Source organism: Lucilia sericata, unplaced genomic scaffold (assembly GCF_015586225.1).
Source record: "Lucilia sericata isolate MDLA Ls3-8-SP2 unplaced genomic scaffold, ASM1558622v1 Contig001207F_arrow, whole genome shotgun sequence".
In the NCBI taxonomy this organism is placed as follows: domain Eukaryota; kingdom Metazoa; phylum Arthropoda; class Insecta; order Diptera; family Calliphoridae; genus Lucilia; species Lucilia sericata.
Window position 1 is genome coordinate 35,341 of NW_023995168.1, and position 21,018 is coordinate 56,358.

Here is a 21,018-nt window from a genome sequence, read left to right on the forward strand (position 1 = left end):
ATAGTCTAGTCTATAGTCTAGTCTATAGTCTAGTCTATAGTCTAGTCTATAGTCTAGTCTATAGTCTAGTCTATAGTCTAGTCTATAGTCTAGTCTATAGTCTAGTCTATAGTCTAGTCTATAGTCTAGTCTATAGTCTAGTCTATAGTCTAGTCTATAGTCTAGTCTATAGTCTAGTCTATAGTCTAGTCTATAGTCTAGTCTATAGTCTAGTCTATAGTCTAGTCTATAGTCTAGTCTATAGTCTAGTCTATAGTCTAGTCTATAGTCTAGTCTATAGTCTAGTCTATAGTCTAGTCTATAGTCTAGTCTATAGTCTAGTCTATAGTCTAGTCTATAGTCTAGTCTATAGTCTAGTCTATAGTCTAGTCTATAGTCTAGTCTATAGTCTAGTCTATAGTCTAGTCTATAGTCTAGTCTATAGTCTAGTCTATAGTCTAGTCTATAGTCTTAGTCTATAGTCTAGTCTATAGTCTAGTCTATAGTCTAGTCTATAGTCTAGTCTATAGTCTAGTCTATAGTCTAGTCTATAGTCTAGTCTATAGTCTAGTCTATAGTCTAGTCTATAGTCTAGTCTATAGTCTAGTCTATAGTCTAGTCTATAGTCTAGTCTATAGTCTAGTCTATAGTCTAGTCTATAGTCTAGTCTATAGTCTAGTCTATAGTCTAGTCTATAGTCTAGTCTTAGTCTAGTCTATAGTCTAGTCTATAGTCTAGTCTATGTCTAGTCTATAGTCTAGTCTATAGTCTAGTCTATAGTCTAGTCTATAGTCTAGTCTATAGTCTAGTCTATAGTCTAGTCTATAGTCTAGTCTATAGTCTAGTCTATAGTCTAGTCTATAGTCTAGTCTATAGTCTAGTCTATAGTCTAGTCTATAGTCTAGTCTATAGTCTAGTCTATAGTCTAGTCTATAGTCTAGTCTATAGTCTAGTCTATAGTCTAGTCTATAGTCTAGTCTATAGTCTAGTCTATAGTCTAGTCTATAGTCTAGTCTATAGTCTAGTCTATAGTCTAGTCTAGTCTATAATCTAGTCTATAGTCTAGTCTATAGTCTAGTCTATAGTCTAGTCTATAGTCTAGTCTATAGTCTAGTCTATAGTCTCGTCTATAGTCTAGTCTATAGTCTAGTCTATAGTCTAGTCTATAGTCTAGTCTATAGTCTAGTCTATAGTCTAGTCTATAGTCTAGTCTATAGTCTAGTCTATAGTCTAGTCTATAGTCTAGTCTATAGTCTAGTCTATAGTCTAGTCTATAGTCTAGTCTATAGTCTAGTCTATAGTCTAGTCTATAGTCTAGTCTATAGTCTAGTCTATAGTCTAGTCTATAGTCTAGTCTATAGTCTAGTCTATAGTCTAGTCCTAGTCTAATCTATAGTCTAGTCTATAGTCTAGTCTATAGTCTAGTCTATAGTCTAGTCTATAGTCTAGTCTATAGTCTAGTCTATAGTCTAGTCTATAGTCTAGTCTATAGTCTAGTCTATAGTCTAGTCTATAGTCTAGTCTATAGTCTAAGTCTATAGTCTAGTCTATAGTCTAGTCTATAGTCTAGTCTATAGTCTAGTCTATAGTCTAGTCTATAGTCTAGTCTATAGTCTAATCTAGTCTAGTCTATAGTCTAGTCTATAGTCTAGTCTATAGTCTAGTCTATAGTCTAGTCTATAGTCTAGTCTATAGTCTAGTCTATAGTCTAGTCTATAGTCTAGTCTATAGTCTAGTCTATAGTCTAGTCTATAGTCTAGTCTATAGTCTAGTCTATAGTCTAGTCTATAGTCTAGTCTATAGTCCAGTCTATAGTCTAGTCTAGTCTAGTCTATAGTCCAGTCTATAGTCTAGTCTATAGTCTAGTCTATAGTCTAGTCTATAGTCTAGTCTATAGTCTAGTCTATAGTCTAGTCTATAGTCTAGTCTATAGTCCAGTCTATAGTCTAGTCTATAGTCTAGTCTATAGTCTAGTCTATAGTCTAGTCTATAGTCTAGTCTATAGTCTAAGGAAAATTAATTTAGCACTTTAAAACCTATATAAACAGTACCATTTTTGGTTTAAGTTAGTACTATTTCAAAATTTCAGTTTTCTATGCCTGGCATATGGATAACTTACCTTTGTTTGTTATTGTTGCTGTGTCCTGATTTGGCAGCTCAAACACAATAATTAAATTTTTCTCTTCTTCAAATAATTTGATTTATGTAATAACAACAACATATAAATGATTTGCTAAAACATATACCCCCTCTTACACTCCCCACTCAACAACAATCTCTTTCGTTTTTGGCTGCTTACGAATGGCGATGGAAACCAAGAAACAACGATCGTCTTCTAACTGTTGTTTTAACAACTTTGGCAAATTGCTTATTTTCTTTAAATTTTCTAACACTTTTTTCACTCATATAAAATTTTTTCATAAATATTTTTATATACCGAAATAAATTAACATTTGTTTAATATTAAACAACAAAAATATTTTATTATTAACATTTAATTGACGTTTTAGAAACAACGGCTGCCTTCTAACGATTGCTTTAACAAATTTGGCAAATTGCACATTTTTATTAAATTTTCCAACACTTTTTCACTTTTTTCTTAAATTTTTTCATAAATATTTTTATATACCGTAATAAATTAACATTTGTTTAATATTAAACCAAAAAAATATTTTATTATTAACAATTAATTAACGTTTTAGCTTAATTTAAACAGTACCATTAAGCGTAAACAACCGAACACTTTAGAAATATTAAGAAAACTAATGAAATGGAACAATAACAAAAAAACATCCATCACTTATTGCAGTTGTTGTTATTGTTAGTAGATATTAGCTCTTCAAATAGAGTACTAATAATAACAACAACAATGACAATTTCTATTGCCATTTGTTGCTTTAGTTATTCGTCTTCTTCTTTAGTTTCTAAAAATGTCTAAAGTGTTCGGTTGTTTAGTGTTGATAGTCCTGTTTAAATTAATCTAAAGCGTAAATTAATTGTTAATATTTAAATAAATTTGTTAAACATTTTTTATAAATACCGTTATGTACATATTTTTATAAAATGTGTTAAATTATTAGTTTATAAAAGTGTTTTAAAATTTGCCAAAAATACAATGCAATTTTGTTAGGCCGAGCGCTGGTCGTTTTTTTCTTTTATCGGGCCATTCGTTTTGTTAAGTGATGAGAAAGCGTTAATCAAAGGAGGGGTAGTGAGATAGTTTGGAAAGAAAACAAGTAGGAGTCCTATATTCGGCTGTGCCGAATCTTATATACCCTTCACCATAGTGTATTTAAAAAATATGTATAAATTTTATAAAATTTAAATTTATTTCATTTTCCCGACTGTCATTATTATAGCAATAGCAAAACAAAATGAACAACAACAATGCTAAACGAAATAAACACACAAAAAACAAAATACAGAAGGCAGTAAAAACAACAGCCATCCAAACATACGAAACGAAATATACAAAAAAAAAACAAAAACAAAATGCACAATGCAATGAAACCAACAGACATCCAAACATACGAAAATGAATACACCAAGAAACAAAAACAATATGCACAAGGCAATGAAACACACAGCCATCCAAACATACGAAACGAAATACTCAAAAACAAAATCAAAGCATAAAAAATTGTCTTTTTTATGAAATTTTCACAAGTTGTCTGGGATTTTTGCTATATCTCCGTTGTTTATGGACGAATTTTGCTGATTTTAAATAGGAAAAGGTGTGAAAAATAATGAAAAAAGTTAAAGAAACAGCATTGGTGGGTATAAATGTATATATGTATGTGTTGCAAAGTGGAAATATTGTTTTTGTATGTAAGGAAATACGAACAGGTGAATATCGTTATTTGAACAACAAAAGATAAAGGTGAGTGATTTGTAATATCTAGTAGGTACAAATTGTTTTTGTCTTGTCTATAGACAAGTCTATAGTCTTGACTATAGACAAGTCTATAATCTTGACTATAGACAAGTCTATAGTCTTGACTATAGACAAGTCTAAAGTCTTGACTATAGACAAGTCTATAATCTTGACTATAGACAAGTCTATAATCTTGACTATAGACAAGTCTATAATCTTGACTATAGACAAGTCTATAGTCTTGACTATAGACAAGTCTATAGTCTTGACTATAGACAAGTCTATAATCTTGACTATAGACAAGTCTATAATCTTGACTATAGACAAGTCTATAATCTTGACTATAGACAAGTCTATAATCTTGACTATAGACAAGTCTATAGTCTTGACTATAGACAAGTCTATAGTCTTGACTATAGACAAGTCTATAATCTTGACTATAGACAAGTCTATAATCTTGACTATAGACAAGTCTATTGTCTTGACTATAGACAAGTCTATAGTCTTGACTATAGACAAGTCTATAGTCTTGACTATAGACAAGTCTATAGTCTTGACTATAGACAAGTCTATAGTCTTGACTATAGACAAGTCTATAGTCTTGACTATAGACAAGTCTATAGTCTTGACTATAGACAAGTCTATAGTCTTGACTATAGACAAGTCTATAGTCTTGACTATAGACAAGTCTTTAGTCTTGACTATAGACAAGTCTATAGTCTTGACTATAGAACAGTCTATAGTCTTGACTATAGAAATGTCTATAGTATTCTATAGTATAGTCTTCAGTCCAGTCTATAGACTAGACTATAGATTAGACTATAGACTAGAATATAGACTAGACTATAGACTAGACTATAGACTAGACTATAGACTAGACTATAGACTAGACTATAGACTAGACTTTAGAATAGACTATATACTAGACTATAGACTAGTCAATAGACTAGACTATAGACTAGAATATAGACTAGACTATTAGACTATAAAATTTATCGATAACTTCGGTTTTCCTAAAGAAAACATTTCGATAACTTTGTTATTCCTTAGAAAGGTATCGATAACTTTGCTTGACCTTAATAAAACTCGTATTATTTTAGTTTTTGTTTATTTTATTATACTTTTTTTTTATTAAATTAAGTATATTTTTATTTATGTAGTACAATCACTTTTGTTTTTGTATTTATTTCTTTACCTTTATTGATTATAATAATATATTTTTGTTGTTTTAATAAAGATTAATATTTAAATTTTTTCATTTGTTTATATTATTTTATCTTGAAAGATTATTAAGACAAAAAAATTGTAATATGAGTTTAGAGTTTGACTAAAAGAGGGACAAATGAAAAATAAAACAACAATTATAAAAAGCACAGTATAGATTTTAAATTTTATTAATTTTTTTTTTAAAGAGAAAATTATAACACAATAAGGCAGGTTTTTTTATTAATAATTTTAATATTTTTGTAATAAGAAAGCAATTAATTAAAGCAAATGAAATTGTAAATAGTTTACACTAAACTAAGTTTAATTTAAATAGAAATTGGGAGGCTTTGTTCAATATTAACAATTGCTTTTAGGGGGGGGTGGGGTAGAGAAAAGAGTATCTTAATAAAACATAATTTTGTTTTAAACTATAAACTTAATATTTATAAACAATTTGGCAAACTATGATAAATGTTTAAAGAAAAAAAACCTTTATTTGTGCTGGATATTTTTTATTATTTTATAAAAAAAATATATATGAGATGAGAAAAACAGAATTTTATTCTGAAATCTTGTGTTTTATATTTTCAAAGAGCGAAAAAAATGGAATACCCTGACATAAACTAATATGTACCAGACATTTATGAGAATGTTGAGATAATTAAATTAAAATTAAACAAAAACATAAAAAAATATAATAAAAATAAAATTATTTTAAAAAAAAATATTTAAAATTCTTTAGCTTTCACATTTAACTACAATTGTTTCATTTCATATTTATATACACTACTACCATTACACAAAAATACCTTAATTAAAGAAAATATATTTAATAAATTTCAAAATTATTTGAAAAAAAAATATCACATTTTTAAATTATCAAAATTAAAGCAAAAAAATAACATTAAATCACCATTTGTAGAATGAAATGTTTAAAGAACAAACAAAAATAGTATAAACTTTACAATAGAACCTTAATAAAAAAAATTAAGAAAAATGTTTATAACTTTGTTACTTTATAACTTGTTGTATAAATGTTTTCGTATTTTGATTTAAATAATTTTCATTAGAATATGTATGTATGTATTTATTTTTTAATTGTTAATTTTATAAATCCTGATGTTTGTTTACTTTTGCCAAATATTTTCGTTTCTTACTTCACTTTGACTTTCTTTCTCCTTATTGTATTTTGTTTAATAAGTTTTTGTATTTTAAGAAGTAATTTTTTTAGTTGAGAGTAAAATATTTGTCAAGCTTTCATTTTTTGAATATAAATTTGTTTGCTGGTATAAATATTTTGTTGTTGTTATTTTTTAGTATTTGAGTTTATCTTATTGTTTGTTTGTTAATATTATTGCAAAAATATTTGTTTGTTTTTAAATATTTTTTTTTTTTTAATTTTTTGTTTGTAACAAGCAAATTTATAGGGGATAGCCTAAAGCAGCCGATAGTAGAGGTTCCCATGAACGATTAATATCCATATATAACATAGTACACTGCTCAGCAATAATATCATCTTCGTCGAGGACTGTTATAGGAAATAGATCATTCTGAAAGGAAAATTATAAAATTTTTAAAATTTTTCATAAAATTTGTATAATTTTATCTACAGACTATACTATACGCTAGACTATAGAGTCAAAACTAGTGTAGTCTAGTCTATAGTCTAGTCTGTAGTCTAGTCTGTAGTACAGTCTAGTCTACAGTCTAGTCTATAGTCTAGTCTATAGTCTAGTCTATAGTCTAGTCTATAGTCTAGTCTATAGTCTAGTCTATAGTCTAGTCTTTAGTCTAGTCTATAGTCTAGTCTATAGTCTAATCTATAGTCTAGTCTATAGTCTAATCTATAGTCTAGTCTATAGTCTAAACTATAGTCTAGTCTATAGTCTAGTCTATAGTCTAGTCAATAGTCTAGTCTATAGTCTAGTCTATAGTCTAGTCTATAGTCTAGTCTATAGTCTAGTCTATAGTCTAGTCTATAGTCTAGTCTATAGTCTAGTCTATAGTCTAGTCTATAGTCTAGTCTATAGTCTAGTCTATAGTCTAGTCTATAGTCTAGTCTATAGTCTAGTCTATAGTCTAGTCTATAGTCTAGTCTATAGTCTAGTCTATAGTCTAGTCTATAGTCTAGTCTATAGTCTAGTCTATAGTCTAGTCTATAGTCTAGTCTATAGTCTAGTCTATAGTCTAGTCTATAGTCTAGTCTATAGTGTAGTCTATAGTCTAGTCTATAGTCTAGTCTATAGTCTAGTCTATAGTCTAGTCTATAGTCTAGTCTATAGTCTAGTCTATAGTCTAGTCTATAGTCTAGTCTATAGTCTAGTCTATAGTCTAGTCTATAGTCTAGTCTATAGTCTAGTCTATAGTCTAGTCTATAGTCTAGTCTATAGTCTAGTCTATAGTCTAGTCTAGTCTATAGTCTAGTCTATAGTCTAGTCTATAGTCTAGTCTAGTCTAGTTATAGTCTATTCTATAGTCTAGTCTATAGTCTAGTCTATAGTCTAGTCTATAGTCTAGTCTATAGTCTAGTCTATAGTCTAGTCTATAGTCTAGTCTATAGTCTAGTCTATAGTCTAGTCTATAGTCTAGTCTATAGTCTAGTCTATAGTCTAGTCTATAGTCTAGTCTATTGTCTAGTCTATAGTCTAGTCTATAGTCTAGTCTATAGTCTAGTCTATAGTCTAGTCTATAGTCTAGTCTATAGTCTAGTCTATAGTCTAGTCTATAGTCTAGTTTATAGTCTATTCTATAGTCTAGTCTAGTCCATAGTCTAGTCTATAGTCTAGTCTATAGTCTAGTCTATAGTCTAGTTTATAGTCTATTCTATAGTCTAGTCTATAGTCTAGTCTATAGTCTAGTCTATAGTCTAGTCTATAGTCTAGTCTATAGTCTAGTCTATAGTCTAGTCTATAGTCTAGTCTATAGTCTAGTCTATAGTCTAGTCTATAGTCTAGTCTATAGTCTAGTCTATAGTCTAGTCTATAGTCTAGTCTATAGTCTAGTCTATAGTCTAGTCTATAGTCTAGTCTATAGTCTAGTCTATAGTCTAGTCTATAGTCTATTCTATAGTCTAGTCTATAGTCTAGTCTATAGTCTAGTCTATAGTCCAGTCTATAGTCCAGTCTATGGTCCAGTCTATAGTGAAGTCTATAGTGTAGTCTATAGTCTAGTCTATAGTTTAGTCTATAGTCTAGTCTATAGTCTAGTCTATAGTCTAGTCTATAGTCTAGTCTATAGTCTAGTCTATAGTCTAGTCTATAGTCTAGTCTATAGTCTATAGTCTAGTCTATAGTCTAGTCTATAGTAGTCTAGTCTAGTCTAGTCTAGTCTATAGTCTAGTCTAGTCTAGTCTATAGTCTAGTCTATAGTCTAGTCTATAGTCTAGTCTATGGTCTAGTCTATAATCTAGTCTATAGTCTAGTCTTAATTCTAGTCTATAGTGTAGTTTTCGAGCCTTTCCCCTTTGAAAACCTTTTCATCCCAAAAAAAAATCATACTTACATTTTTAGCCTGCCATAGTTTCTCCAACAATCTTAAGAATCGTTGCATTTCAGTGCTGCTAGCAAAAAATATCACCAAATCATCGGAACACTCACGAACCTCCTGACAAGAAAATTCCAAAATACACCACCAGGTCTCGTTAAGCGAGGGAATTTTAATGCCAGTCATCTCTTTAATATCGGCACAAGTTAATATCTCTAAACCGGAATTTTTACCATAAACACTGCTCATGGTCGAAAGGCGGGACGAAGATGTTGGTGGTGGTGAGGATGACGATTGTGAGGGCTGCTGCTGTTGTTGTTGTTGCTGCTGCAGTTGAAGATCATTGGTATTATTGGTGTTGGTGGTGTGTGTGGGTTGAGTACGTTTCGAATTGGTGGTTGTGGATACAGAGGATTGTGTAGCATTACTAGCTAACGAGGATGTAGTAGCTAAGGTGGTATGACATGTGGTTGTGGAACGTGATAGTTGCGACAGTTTGGTTGGTGTTGAATTTACCGATGACGATGAACGTTGTGTATTACGTGTGGGTGTGCTCATGGCGGAACTTAACTATATAGGAGGGACGGGGGATAACACACAGATAGAGATAGCAAATATACATAGGAATTAGCTAAATTGTTTTCAAACTACATTTATCGACTTTCAACTTACCAAGCTGCCAGTTTCCTGTTGATAAGGATTTAAGTCGTCTTCCGTTTTGTTTGATGCACCTGCAGCAGTTTCTATTTCATTATTTTGTTCTGGTTTTCGGTTGATTTTTCTTAGAGGAGATAGGAAATCTTCTCTTAAAGTTATTAAATGATTTTGTGTAACCACCAAGGTACAGCCCAAGGTTTTGTGTTTTTCTTGCATTTCAAAAAGCTGGAAATTAAGTTGTTTATTATATAAAGAATTAAGTTTTTTGGTATCTTTCAAAGTAACCTACCCCACTGGCTGATTGTAACAAAGCCTGTAACCATTCGGAAGCCACATACTCATCGGGAGCAGCCAGCTGCAAAAGCATTTTATTTTTCAGCATTATTTCGAAACAGTGAGGTCTTTGAGCTTTGACCGCTCTTCTAGCACCCTGACACTCGGCCAAAGCCATGGCCCAACTGGGGATTTTTTGTGTGGAATCATTAAACATGTACAGAACTCCAGCTCTAAAATCAATAAAATGAAAATTATTGTTAGACTAGACTGTACTATAAACTAGAATCTAGACTATACTATAGACTAGACTATAGACTAGACTATAGACTAGACTATAGACTAGACTGTAGACTAGACTATAGACTAGACTATAGACTATAGACTAGACTATAGACTAGACTATAGACTAGACTATAGACTAGACTATAGACTAGACTATTGACTAGACTATAGACTGTACTATAGACTAGACTATAGACTAGACTATAGACTAGACTATAGACTAGACTATAGACTAGACTATAGACTAGACTATAGACTAGACTATAGACTAGACTATAGACTAGACTATAGACTAGACTATTGACTAGACTATAGACTGGACTATAGACTAGACTATAGACTAGACTATAGACTAGACTATAGACTAGACTATAGACTAGACTATAGACTAGACTATAGACTAGACTATAGGCTAGACTATAGACTAGACTATAGACTAGACTATAGACTAGACTATAGACTAGACTATAGACTAGACTATAAACTAGACTATAGACTAGACTATAGACTAGACTTTAGACTAGACTATAGACCAGACTATAGACTAGACTATAGACTAGACTATAGACTAGACTATAGACTAGACTATAGATCAGACTATAGACTAGACTATAGACTAGACTATAGACTAGACTATAGACTAGACTATAGACTAGACTATAGACTAGACTATAGACTAGACTATAGACTAGACTATAGACTAGACTATAGACTAGACTATAGGCTAGACTTTAGACTAGACTATAGACTAGACTATAGACTAGACTATAAACTAGACTATAGACTAGACTATAGACTAGACTATAGACTAGACTATAGACCAGACTATAGACTAGACTATAGACTAGACTATAGACTAGACTATAGACTAGACTATAGACCAGACTATAGACTAGACTATAGACTAGACTATAGACTAGACTATAGACTAGACTATAGACTAGACTAGACTATAGACTATAGACTATAGACTAGACTATAGACTAGACTATAGACTAGACTATAGACTAGTCTTTAGACTAGACTATAGACAGACTAGACTATAGACTAGACTATAGACTAGACTATAGACTAGACTATAGACTAGACTATAGACTAGACTATAGACTAGACTATAGACTAGACTATAGACTAGACTATAGACTAGACTATAGACTAGACTATAGACTAGACTATAGACTAGACTATAGACTAGACTATAGACTAGACTATAGACTAGACTATAGACTAGACTATAGACTAGACTATAGACTAGACTATAGACTAGACTATAGACTAGACTATAGACTAGACTATAGACTAGACTATAGACTAGACTATAGACTAGACTATAGACTAGACTATAGACTAGACTATAGACTAGACTATAGACTAGACTAGACTAGACTAGACTATAGACTAGACTATAGACTAGACTATAGACTAGACTATAGACTAGTCTATAGACAATACTATAGATTAGAATATAGACTAGACTATAGACTAGACTATAGACTAGACTATAGACTAGACTATAGACTAGACTATAGACTAGACTATAGACTAGACTATAGACAAGACTATAGACTAGACTATAGACTAGACTATAGACTAGACTATAGACTAGACTATAGACTAGACTATAGACTAGACTATAGACTAGACTATAGACTAGACTATAGACTAGACTATAGACTAGACTATAGACTAGACTATAGACTAGACTATAGACTAGACTATAGACTAGACTATAGACTAGACTATAGACTAGACTATAGACTAGGCTATAGACTAGACTATAGACTAGACTATAGACTAGACTATAGACTAGACTATAGACTATACTATAGAATAGACTATCGATTAGTATTTGTTATTTGCAAAACTTACTTTAATAGAAAATATCCTGGATTCCAAGAATGTTTGGAATTACCCATATGCTCTTTAATGCGTCGATGCATGAGGAAACCTTTGGCATGTGGACCCAGAGGCTCTTGATCCCCAGGATCATTTATGGCAGAACCGGGTACATTCACGACTGCATAATACATCCAGGTATCAGATTTGCCCACACAAGAATTTTCCCTAACAAAATGTTGCAAAGGGGCCAAATGATCCAATGTAAGCTGACCCACTGCGGGTAGTGTAGAACCACTGCGTCTAGCACACAATTCCAAATTAGCCACTAAACCAGCTGCCGGATAAGGACCGCCAGCCAACAGCACCTGCTGCATGTCCCTATTATTATTCGAAAGTAACACTGTATTGCCATAAGGACCCATCTGGAAAGTAAACAAAAGTTAATAAAAAAAATTCCTAAAATCTCATTAAATCTCCTTATTACCAATATAACATCCAAGTCCTTGTAGGCCAAAACAAATTTTGAGCATAAACGATTTCTTACCAAATCGGTAACATACAACGTTTTATCAGTTAATAGAACCAAAACAGGCGTCATATAACCCTCCTTACTATAGCCCGTGTACAATTTGAAAACCTTCATCAATTGTTCACTCTCATCGCGTAGAATGTGCAATTGAACACCCGCAAAAACATCTATCGATATTTCGCCTATGCCCAATTCGAAACGTGACAAATCTCCTGGAAGATCGGCATCTAAACTAGTCAATTCTTTGCGTGGAGAATTAACGCCAGACATTTCGATTTCCATGGCAATTTCTGCATTCAAATCATCGATTAATTCTAAATTGCGCGGCTTGGCGCCCTTAACATACAAATTGCCCGTCAGCAGTTTCTGTTCGTTTTTCAATTTGTGCGCAAAGAAATTGTTGCGTCGTATTGAGGATTCGAGTATTTTCTTTTGTGTCACGTTGCGCAAGAAACGATTGATAAGCGATGTCTTGGCTGGTGGCTGTGATGGTGGTTTTAAGAGATTATTATAGTCAGCCATCGCACTCTGGCGGTCGCTGACATCGTGATAGTCCACAATAACAATATCACTTTCATTGCGCTCCGTATCAGTGGTTATGGTCAGAATATCATCGAATTCTTCACTTAAAATAGTACTCTTAGAATCACGACCACACCCACCCCTAGCACCCATATAATTGTTGTAGATATCAGGACTTAGTGCTGAGTAATCAGTTGTTGGCGGTACACTGCAGCCATAGCGTGGCGGCTGCTGTTGTTGTATGAGATTTGAGCCATTGCCACTTAAACGTTTCTTCAGCGGTGATGGCAAGTGTCGCGATTGTTTGTCCAGATTGGTGCGATAATCAGCCCCGATGGCCAGACTTTCTCTTTGTGCTGGTGTTGTCGTGGAGGAACCACCACTGCCGCTGGCTATGCCACTGGTTAAGGAAGTGCTTGACTTTTGATGTTGTAGCATCGCTTGTGTATTAGAATTGGAAGTATTAGTATTAGTTGTTAGTTCAGATATGGTGGATGATGATGTTGTGTTGGGGAATTTAGAGAGTTTTGTTGGAGTACTATTGGCTAAAGGTGTGGGGATATTGTTGGGTTTTTTGGGCATTTTAAGAGCTGAGAGAGAGAAAAGAGGAGAAAATTAAAGAAAATAAAATTATAATGTAAACAAAATTTCTGAAAAATAAATAATGATCAAATGAATCTCTTAAGGCGGGGGGATTTCAAATGGTAGATGGAACTAATCCATATATAATTTGAATTTCTAATATAACTTTTCAAAAATTCGATTTTTGTTTTCTATTTGATTGCGAATCAAATATTTGGAAGCTTTTACAAAATATTAAAGTAATTTTAAGCTTTTAGAAAGCTTTCAAGTTTAAAAATTATTCAAAACTTTTTGTAAGCATCTAAAACGGTTTTTCTAAGCTTTTTATTAGAAAACTTTATATCGAAAAGCTTTTTATTGAAAATGCTTAAAAAGAACTTTTTATTGGAAATGCTTTAAAACAATTCTTATTGAAAATGCTTTAGAAAGAATTTGTTGAAAAGTTTAAAATAGAAATCCTTACAGAGCTTTAATTGAAATATACATTTTAAAGCTTTTAATTTAAAAAAAAACTTCTAATTTAAAAAGTTCTAGAAAGCTTTGAATTGAAAAAAATTATTGCTAAAAGAGGTTGAAAAATTTTATTGAAAAAGCTTAATATCGAAAAAAGCTTTAGAAAGCTTTATATTGTTATGTTCAGAAGCTTTTTATTGAAAATGTTTTTTTCAAAAAACCTTTTTAGTGTAAAACTTTTTGATGAAAAAGCTCAAATAAAGCTTTTTACTGAAAATATTTCAAAAAGCTTTTTTGTTTTTTGTCCCAAAATGCTTTTTAATGTAAATTAAAAAAAAAAAACTTTTTACTGAAAAAGCTTCAAAAACCTTTTAATGCAAAAGCCAAAAAAAAATTTTTAGCGAAAAAAACTTAAAAAAGTTTTTAGTGAAAAAAGCTTTTTATTAAAGAACTTTTCTTTTGTAAAAAAGCTTAAAATGCACTGTAGTGAAAAAACTTAAACAATTTTTTTTTTTGCGAAAAAGCCTAAGCAAGCTTTTTTGATGAAAATATTTCAAAAAACATTTTTGTCAAAATGTCCCAAAATGAAAATTAAAAAAACTTTTTTGTGAAAAAGTTTCAAAAACCTTTTTAATGCAAAAGCCTAAAAAACTTTTTTAGCGAAAAAAGCTTAAAAAAGTTTTTAGTGAAAAAAGCTTTTTATTAGATAAATTTTTTAGTCAAAAAGCTTAAAAGAGATTTTTAGTCAAAACCTTTTTAGTGAAAAAGCATAAATGTGCTTTTTAGTGTAAAAGCTTAAAAATGCTTTTTAGTCAAAAAGCTTAAAAAAGATTTTTAGTCAGGAAAAAAGCCTAAAAAAGCTTTTTAGGCAAAAAGTTTAAAAAAAATTTTAATCAAAAGCTCAAAAAAGTTTTTAGTGAAAATCTTTTAAATTTAGCTTTTCGGGTAAACTAATATTTTGATATTACTGAAAAGTATCAACAAGTTTTTTAGTGAAAATCTAAAAAAAGATTAAAAGCTTTATTGCGGAAAAGCTGTATTGCGAAAAAGCTTTTTTACAAAAAAGCTTTATTGTGAAAAAGCTTAAAAAAAATTACTGAAACACTTCAAAGAAGTGTTTTAATGAAAATCTTTTATATATATGTAAGCTTTTATACAGGGAAAACCTTTTAAAGAAGCTTTTATATTAAAAAATGTTTTAACAAATTTCGGTTTCCACTAAATTACATCTACCACTTGAAACCCTTTCTCTTACAACCACCAACTCCTCCTTAAACTTACCAAAATAATTGTCCGTAGCCTGTTGCAATTGTTTAGCCTCCTCTTGTGCACGATTCTTAGTAGACAACTTCTTAGGTGAGGTTTGCTGTTGATGTTGTTTCTCTTTGCCAGCATCTTTGAAACTGCGAAAGAAATTCGAAAATGTCTTCGCTATGGGCGCAGAGATAAACGCTGAACGTAATTGATCCGGTTCTGGTTGAGCAATGGGTGTATCTTTTTCAATTAAACTAGCAATACTGCCTTGAGAATCTTCCATATTGGTGAGATCATTGAACGAAGATGATTCATAGCAATACGAAACGCCAGTATGTTCGAAAACAGTGCTCTCACAGTTGATAATGAATTTATTGCGAAATGGTGTACGTTCTGAGGTTTCACAAGCTGAAGTGGCGGCCGAATTGGCAGCAGAGGTGGCGAGCGAAGAAGATGATGAGTTGTTATCAAGTTCGGTGGCATCGAACTCTTGCTGCCGCTGCAGTTGATGGGGTGTGGTTGTGGTAGAATCTTTTTGATTTTTCTCATCACTGTTTTGTCTGGTAGGGGCATAGATGTCCTCCTCTTTTTTGCGTCTTAATTGCTCATCAACATTGTGCACAAATTTCTTAATGGGTTGCTGTTGCTTGGAACCATCTAGGCTTTTGCTGAGAAAAGGTTTCTGTTTAAGGGGTGGCGATTCAGAGAGCTGCTGTGAATCTTGCGAGTCTTGTGTGGCGGTTTTATGTTCTGGAGTTTGTTGTTCCAATTCAGCCACACATTCTATTACAGATTGTAGATCCTCAGAACCCTCGGGTACTCCTCTTTCGGGCAAAGGCATAGTGAATATACTTTTCAAGGAACCAAATATCATTTTACTGCTATTATCGAGCAATTGATTCATATCGTGTACATTAAATTTCTTCATTTTAGTAGTAAGATCTTGTTCATGTATAATATTGGTTTGGCATTTGGATTTTTTCAAACAACTAGATTTGGGTTTCTTTTCCTTATTCCACACAGATTTCTGGCGAGGAGGACTTTCGTTAATGTCAATATTGGGTTCAGAGTAATAGCAATTTTCACCTGTTGGTAGTAGGAATAAAGATAATTAATTACACATGTTTTTAAAAGGTTAGTATGACTTGCCTATGAAATTATTATTGGCATTATTGGCTGCCCCTATACAATCACAGGAACTGCTTTTAGCCTGACCATATTGTTGCTGCTGTTGCTGTGTATTGGAATTTTTATCATTTTCATCGGAATCTAGACTAGAATTCGAACTGGAACAAGAGCATTTATATAGTTCTGGTTTATTTTCCGGCTTTTCCTCACACTTGCCGGTCTTGTCCTCATTCAGTTCTTTGGGCATGTATTCAAATACCCCCGAATTGTCGTACTGTAAGGCTGCACTATCATTCATATCATAAACATCCGAATTGCCATAGTCTAAAACATCTGAACAGGCATTACGATATACCACACGCCGTCTACGTTTGGTTACATCTTCATTAGCGCCATCTTCTGACTCTTGATGATGCGATATTTCCGTAGGCTGCTGCTTATCACCTTCGGAACACCAGGAATAGCGACCTGCCTGACCCACAAGAGGAGCCATTTTGCGTACACCTCCCGCCTTATAGGTTATAAAACCATGCTCTATGTGTATGTTATCGGTGCGAGTATTTTTCAAAATATCTTCATGGAATGAAACTCGTTTTTTGGGTGCCTTAGCTATATTAGGACTTTTGCGTACTTTACGGCGAAATACTATATTTTCGGTAGTATCAAAAGTGGACATTTGACTAGTAGTCATGGCCTCCTCTACCACGGTGGAGGGTACCGCCGAGACCGTGGTTATATTCGAGTTGGAATCCATAACAGTGGTCTCCTCGGCGGCATTTAACAATAAAGCCTCTTTAGATTTTTCCAATTTAGCAGCCGCCACTTTAGCTTCCTCAAACTCAAAGCCTGTCTGTGAACTAATAGATTCCACCATTAATTCACTAGATTCCGAATCTAACATTTGTACACCCGAATCACTGGGTGTGGTGTCTTCCAAAGTACTATTCATACTGGTAGACATTTTATCTACATAATTAAGATTAGTACTAATTGTATCTGTAGTTGTTTTCGTATTCAAACGTTGTTGCGTACGTTCCGTTTGTTGAGCCGCATAAAGCGGTGACTCCATTACAACATCATAGGCCGTGGGTGGTCTCTCCACTAGTGTCTCTGTGTATATTGAAAGTTAAGTAGTAGTTGAGGAGCTAGTTTTATATACTAAAAGGTTTCTTTGGGAAATTTTATATACAAAACAAAACTTTTTTTAAGGATGTAAAGGAAATGATGGGTTTTTTGTTTCTTTTGTAATTTTGAGTGCTTTTTTTAGCCGATTATTTGTAGGTGTTTGGTGTGTTGCTAAAATGTTGATGCTTATCTTTAAAAATAAACATTAAAAATATTAGAATTTCAGGATTTCTGCAAATAAATTAAAAAGAAACAAAACAAAATAAAGAAATAACATAAATAAAAACGGGATAAAATAAACAAAACATCACTAATATGACATCTCGAAGGACCAACAGTTTTCCATTCATCCATTTTGCTAATAATATGAAAGAGAAGATAAGCAATTAAAAAAAGAAGTAGGTGGCAGTAGGTTTCTTCCCGAAGTCGTGTCAAAGTGAAACTCTGCTCACTATCAAGTTAATATTATTCTTCGAAATAAAAGTTCTAATATTATCTTTTATAATAACATTAGAAAATTAAACTATTTCATGGCTAATTATCTGTAAATATATTGACTGATAACACTTCATTCATAAACACTTATAAACAAACATATTTAGATAAGATTAATTAATACAAAATATTCGCACTTTCAAATTATAATTATATTATTAAAGGTAGAAAAAGGTTTATAGGGTTCACCAGAAAAGTGATAAAGTCTGTAAAATGTATTTAATTAAAACAATAAAGTTTCGTTAAGTTTTAAAATGTCTAAAAAATTTCAAAAAAACTCACGAATTTAAATATTTACTATTGAATACTAAACAAATTTACAAAAAATAGTTTTCAAATGCTTTGGATTTAGAAAATAATGTTTCGTTAAGTTTTTTAAAAGTCCAAAATATGAAAAAGTACATGGATTTTAATAGTAGCCTATGAATACTAACAGAATTGAAGAAAAATATTTTTCAAATGCTTTGGGTTTAGAAAATAATGTTTCGTTAAGTTTTTTAAAACTCTAAAAATTTAAAAAAATTGTGCTTTTCAATATTAGCCTATGAATACTAAACGATTTTAATAAAAAATTTTTTCAAATCCTTTGGGTTTAGAAAATAAAGTTTCGTTAAGTTTTTTAAAAGTCCAAAAATTTTAAAAAATTATGCTTTTCAATATTAGCCTATGAATACTAAACGATTTACGTAAAAATATTTTTCAAATCTTTTGAGTTTAGAAATTAAAGTTTCGTTAAGTTTTTTAAAAGTCCAAAAATTAAAAAAACTCATGAAATCAAATATTAGCTTATGTATACTAAAAGAATTTACAAAAAATATTTTTCAAATCCTTTGGGTTTAGAAAATAAAGTTTCGTTAAGTTTTTTAAAAGTCCAAAAATTTAAAAAAAAATATTGTTTTCAATATTAGCCTATGAATAGTAAAAGATTTTAGTAAAAATATTTTTCAAATCCTTTGGGTTTAGAAAATAAAGTTTCGTTAAGTTTTAAAAATTTCCAAAATATAATAAAAGTCATGGATTTAAAAAGTAACCTATGAATAATAAACGAATTTACTAAAAATATTTTTCAGATTTACTTTGTTTAGAAATTAAAGTTTCGTTAAGTTTTTTAAAAGACCAAAATTTATCCAAAATGATGGATTTGAATATTAGCTTTTGAATACTAAACGAATTTAATGAAAATATTTTTCAAATTTATCTGATTTAGAAAATAAAGTTTCGTTAAGTTTTCAAAATGTCCAAAAAATTAGAATATTTTCAGTTTTACACTTAAGGTAATGAATACTAAACGAATTTTATAAAAACTCTTTACAAATCCCTTTAGTATGGAAAATAAAGTTTCGTTAAGTTTTGTAAATGACCAAAAAAAAAAAAACTAAAAATGTTATGGGTTTGAATTATTAACTTACAAGTTTAGCATATTGAATTACTATATATTTTGTTTTCAAATCTGTTTAGTTTAGAAAATAAAGTTTCGTTAAGTTTTATAAATCTCGAAAATAGGTACTTCAAAATTTTACAGTTTTGAATATAACTTTATAAGTTAGTAGAGGAATATACTAAAAACAAAATAAAGTTTCGTTAAGTTTTTCAAAATTACACTTTATTCAAAATAAGTAAAATTTAAAGTAGTTACTACGTTTTAGTTAAGTTTTCGCATTATCAAAATTTCAACATTTTACAAATTTAACATCAATTCTCGGAATTTTCTACACAAAATCTTCTTTTTGCCTGCAATTGGTCGGTCAGCTTATTGTCTTTCTTTCATTATTAGTCATGACAGTCAATTTTACAATACAAATTGCGTTTTTGTCTTTAATTTGTTTTTGTTTAACTAAAATCACGTCATAGCTAAATTTGTTAAACAATTAAACAAAAACTACTCACTAAAAATAAATTAAAGAAAATTTAAATACTTTTTTAACATTTAAGCTAGTTAAAATTATCTTTTTTAAATGCAATTCAAGAAAAAAACATTTTTTTTCAAAATAATCAATAAACGCAGAATGTACACTTTTTTTCAGCTTAACAAAGAATGGCAGGAATACCGGCCAAAAAAAAAACAAGAACAATATTTAAAACAAAAACAATAGAATAAAATACATAATATAACAACAACGAGAACAAAAATCTTCTCCCCCTCTAGTCGTAAAACAGTATTTATTCTATTCTATATATTATAAAATCTCCATTGAACATTAGTAGAAAAAAACAAAACACATACAACACCCCTTTTAAAATACAACCCCCCTTTTTGAAAACCCCCCTTCTCCTTAACACTTGCTTACAACTTTTTCCATACAAATTTTTACTTTGATTTTAACTTCTGCATGCACTTTACAAGTATTTTCCTTTACATTTCTGTTGTTGTTTTTGTTAATACTTGCTTGCTTTTGTTGTTGCTTGTATACACTCTGCTATTGCAACCTGCCTGCCACCCACTTTTTCTTCTCTTTTTTTTCATTTTCATATATACAAAGCAAAATGGAAATTGATTTTTACTAAGGAAAAATTTTTTTTTTGCAAGAAAAAATTTATGTTTTCTTTTCATTTAACAAATTTTCCTTTTAAACTTTGTTATACCTTCAATTTGTTGTGGAAAATCCATGTTAAATATATTTAATTTTAATTATAAGCACTTTTTTAATAATATTTTAAGCAATATTTTAATAAATTTTACATTTTTCTTCAACACGTTAAGCACTAAAAGAATTTTTTCTTTCTTCAATATTATAGAGAGGCTGCTACTAAAGTGTATTAATACGGTGTGAATATACCACAACTACTGGCAATTGTTTTTGTTATTCAACTACCCAGCTGTCAAAATATGCCTCTTGTTTTTGTTATTAGCTCACTTAATGTCAAAATTTGTCTATCGTTTTTGTAAATGTATCGTTTTATAAAAATAATCAACTGAACTTATAAGGCCACCGTATTAATACACTTTGACTGCTACTAAATAGTTTTAATGTCACTACTTATTGTACAGAGTTGTACATAAATGGTAGCATATGTACATTGTTTATGTTTAGTAATGAAAATAGAAAACAACTATGTGTAAGGGGGAGAGAGAGAGCATGTTAAAAACAGGGTTGTTTTTAAGACAATATGATTAGCATTTCCGTTTTGTTAAAGAAAATCGTTAGAAAATATTGAGTATTTAGCAGACTATTATTAATTATTAAGACTAGCAGACTATTATTATTATTAAGAATATACATATAATAAATACTATAGTTTAATAAATTAAATACTAAATTCCGTAATATGTTTAAGTTTTGTTTAAAAATGCTTTACAATTAAAGCTAAAGCTGTATTTAATTAGAATTGAACC

General features: G+C 30.7%; 1 protein-coding gene across 5 annotated transcripts; it reads right to left on the reverse strand.

Annotated features, from left to right (window-relative positions):
• Window positions 1-5,224: 5,224 nt before the first annotated feature.
• On the reverse strand, window positions 5,225-20,601 carry LOC119610474 (serine-rich adhesin for platelets). 5 transcript variants are annotated; one of them, XM_037965708.1, is made up of 9 exons: window positions 20,268-20,601; window positions 16,086-17,174; window positions 14,964-16,022; window positions 12,081-13,237; window positions 11,627-12,018; window positions 9,489-9,705; window positions 9,215-9,424; window positions 8,561-8,869; window positions 5,225-6,609 (listed from the first exon to the last, which is right to left on the reverse strand). In XM_037965708.1, exons 1-9 carry the CDS (start codon window positions 20,290-20,292, stop codon window positions 6,481-6,483), a joined length of 4,587 nt encoding a protein of 1,528 aa, XP_037821636.1. In that variant the 5' UTR covers window positions 20,293-20,601; the 3' UTR covers window positions 5,225-6,480. The 5 variants fall into 5 exon arrangements, with proteins under 5 accessions (XP_037821636.1, XP_037821635.1, XP_037821634.1 ...); XM_037965707.1 differs by having other exon boundaries at window positions 8,561-9,112; window positions 12,081-13,087; window positions 20,268-20,600; XM_037965706.1 differs by having other exon boundaries at window positions 8,561-9,112; window positions 16,086-17,379; window positions 20,268-20,598.
• Window positions 20,602-21,018: the final 417 nt, after the last annotated feature.

Bases quoted from the DNA above. Each gene is read 5' to 3' on its own strand.
- LOC119610474 (XM_037965701.1), bottom strand. From the start codon at position 20,292: ATGGATTTTCCACAACAAATTGAAG. The intron at 12,019-12,080 runs GTAATAAGGAGA...TTTACTTTCCAG, and splicing joins AGGACTTGGATGTTATATTG to ATGGGTCCTTATGGCAATAC. The intron at 6,610-8,560 runs GTAAGTATGATT...TTTTCCTTTCAG, and splicing joins AACTATGGCAGGCTAAAAAT to AATGATCTATTTCCTATAAC.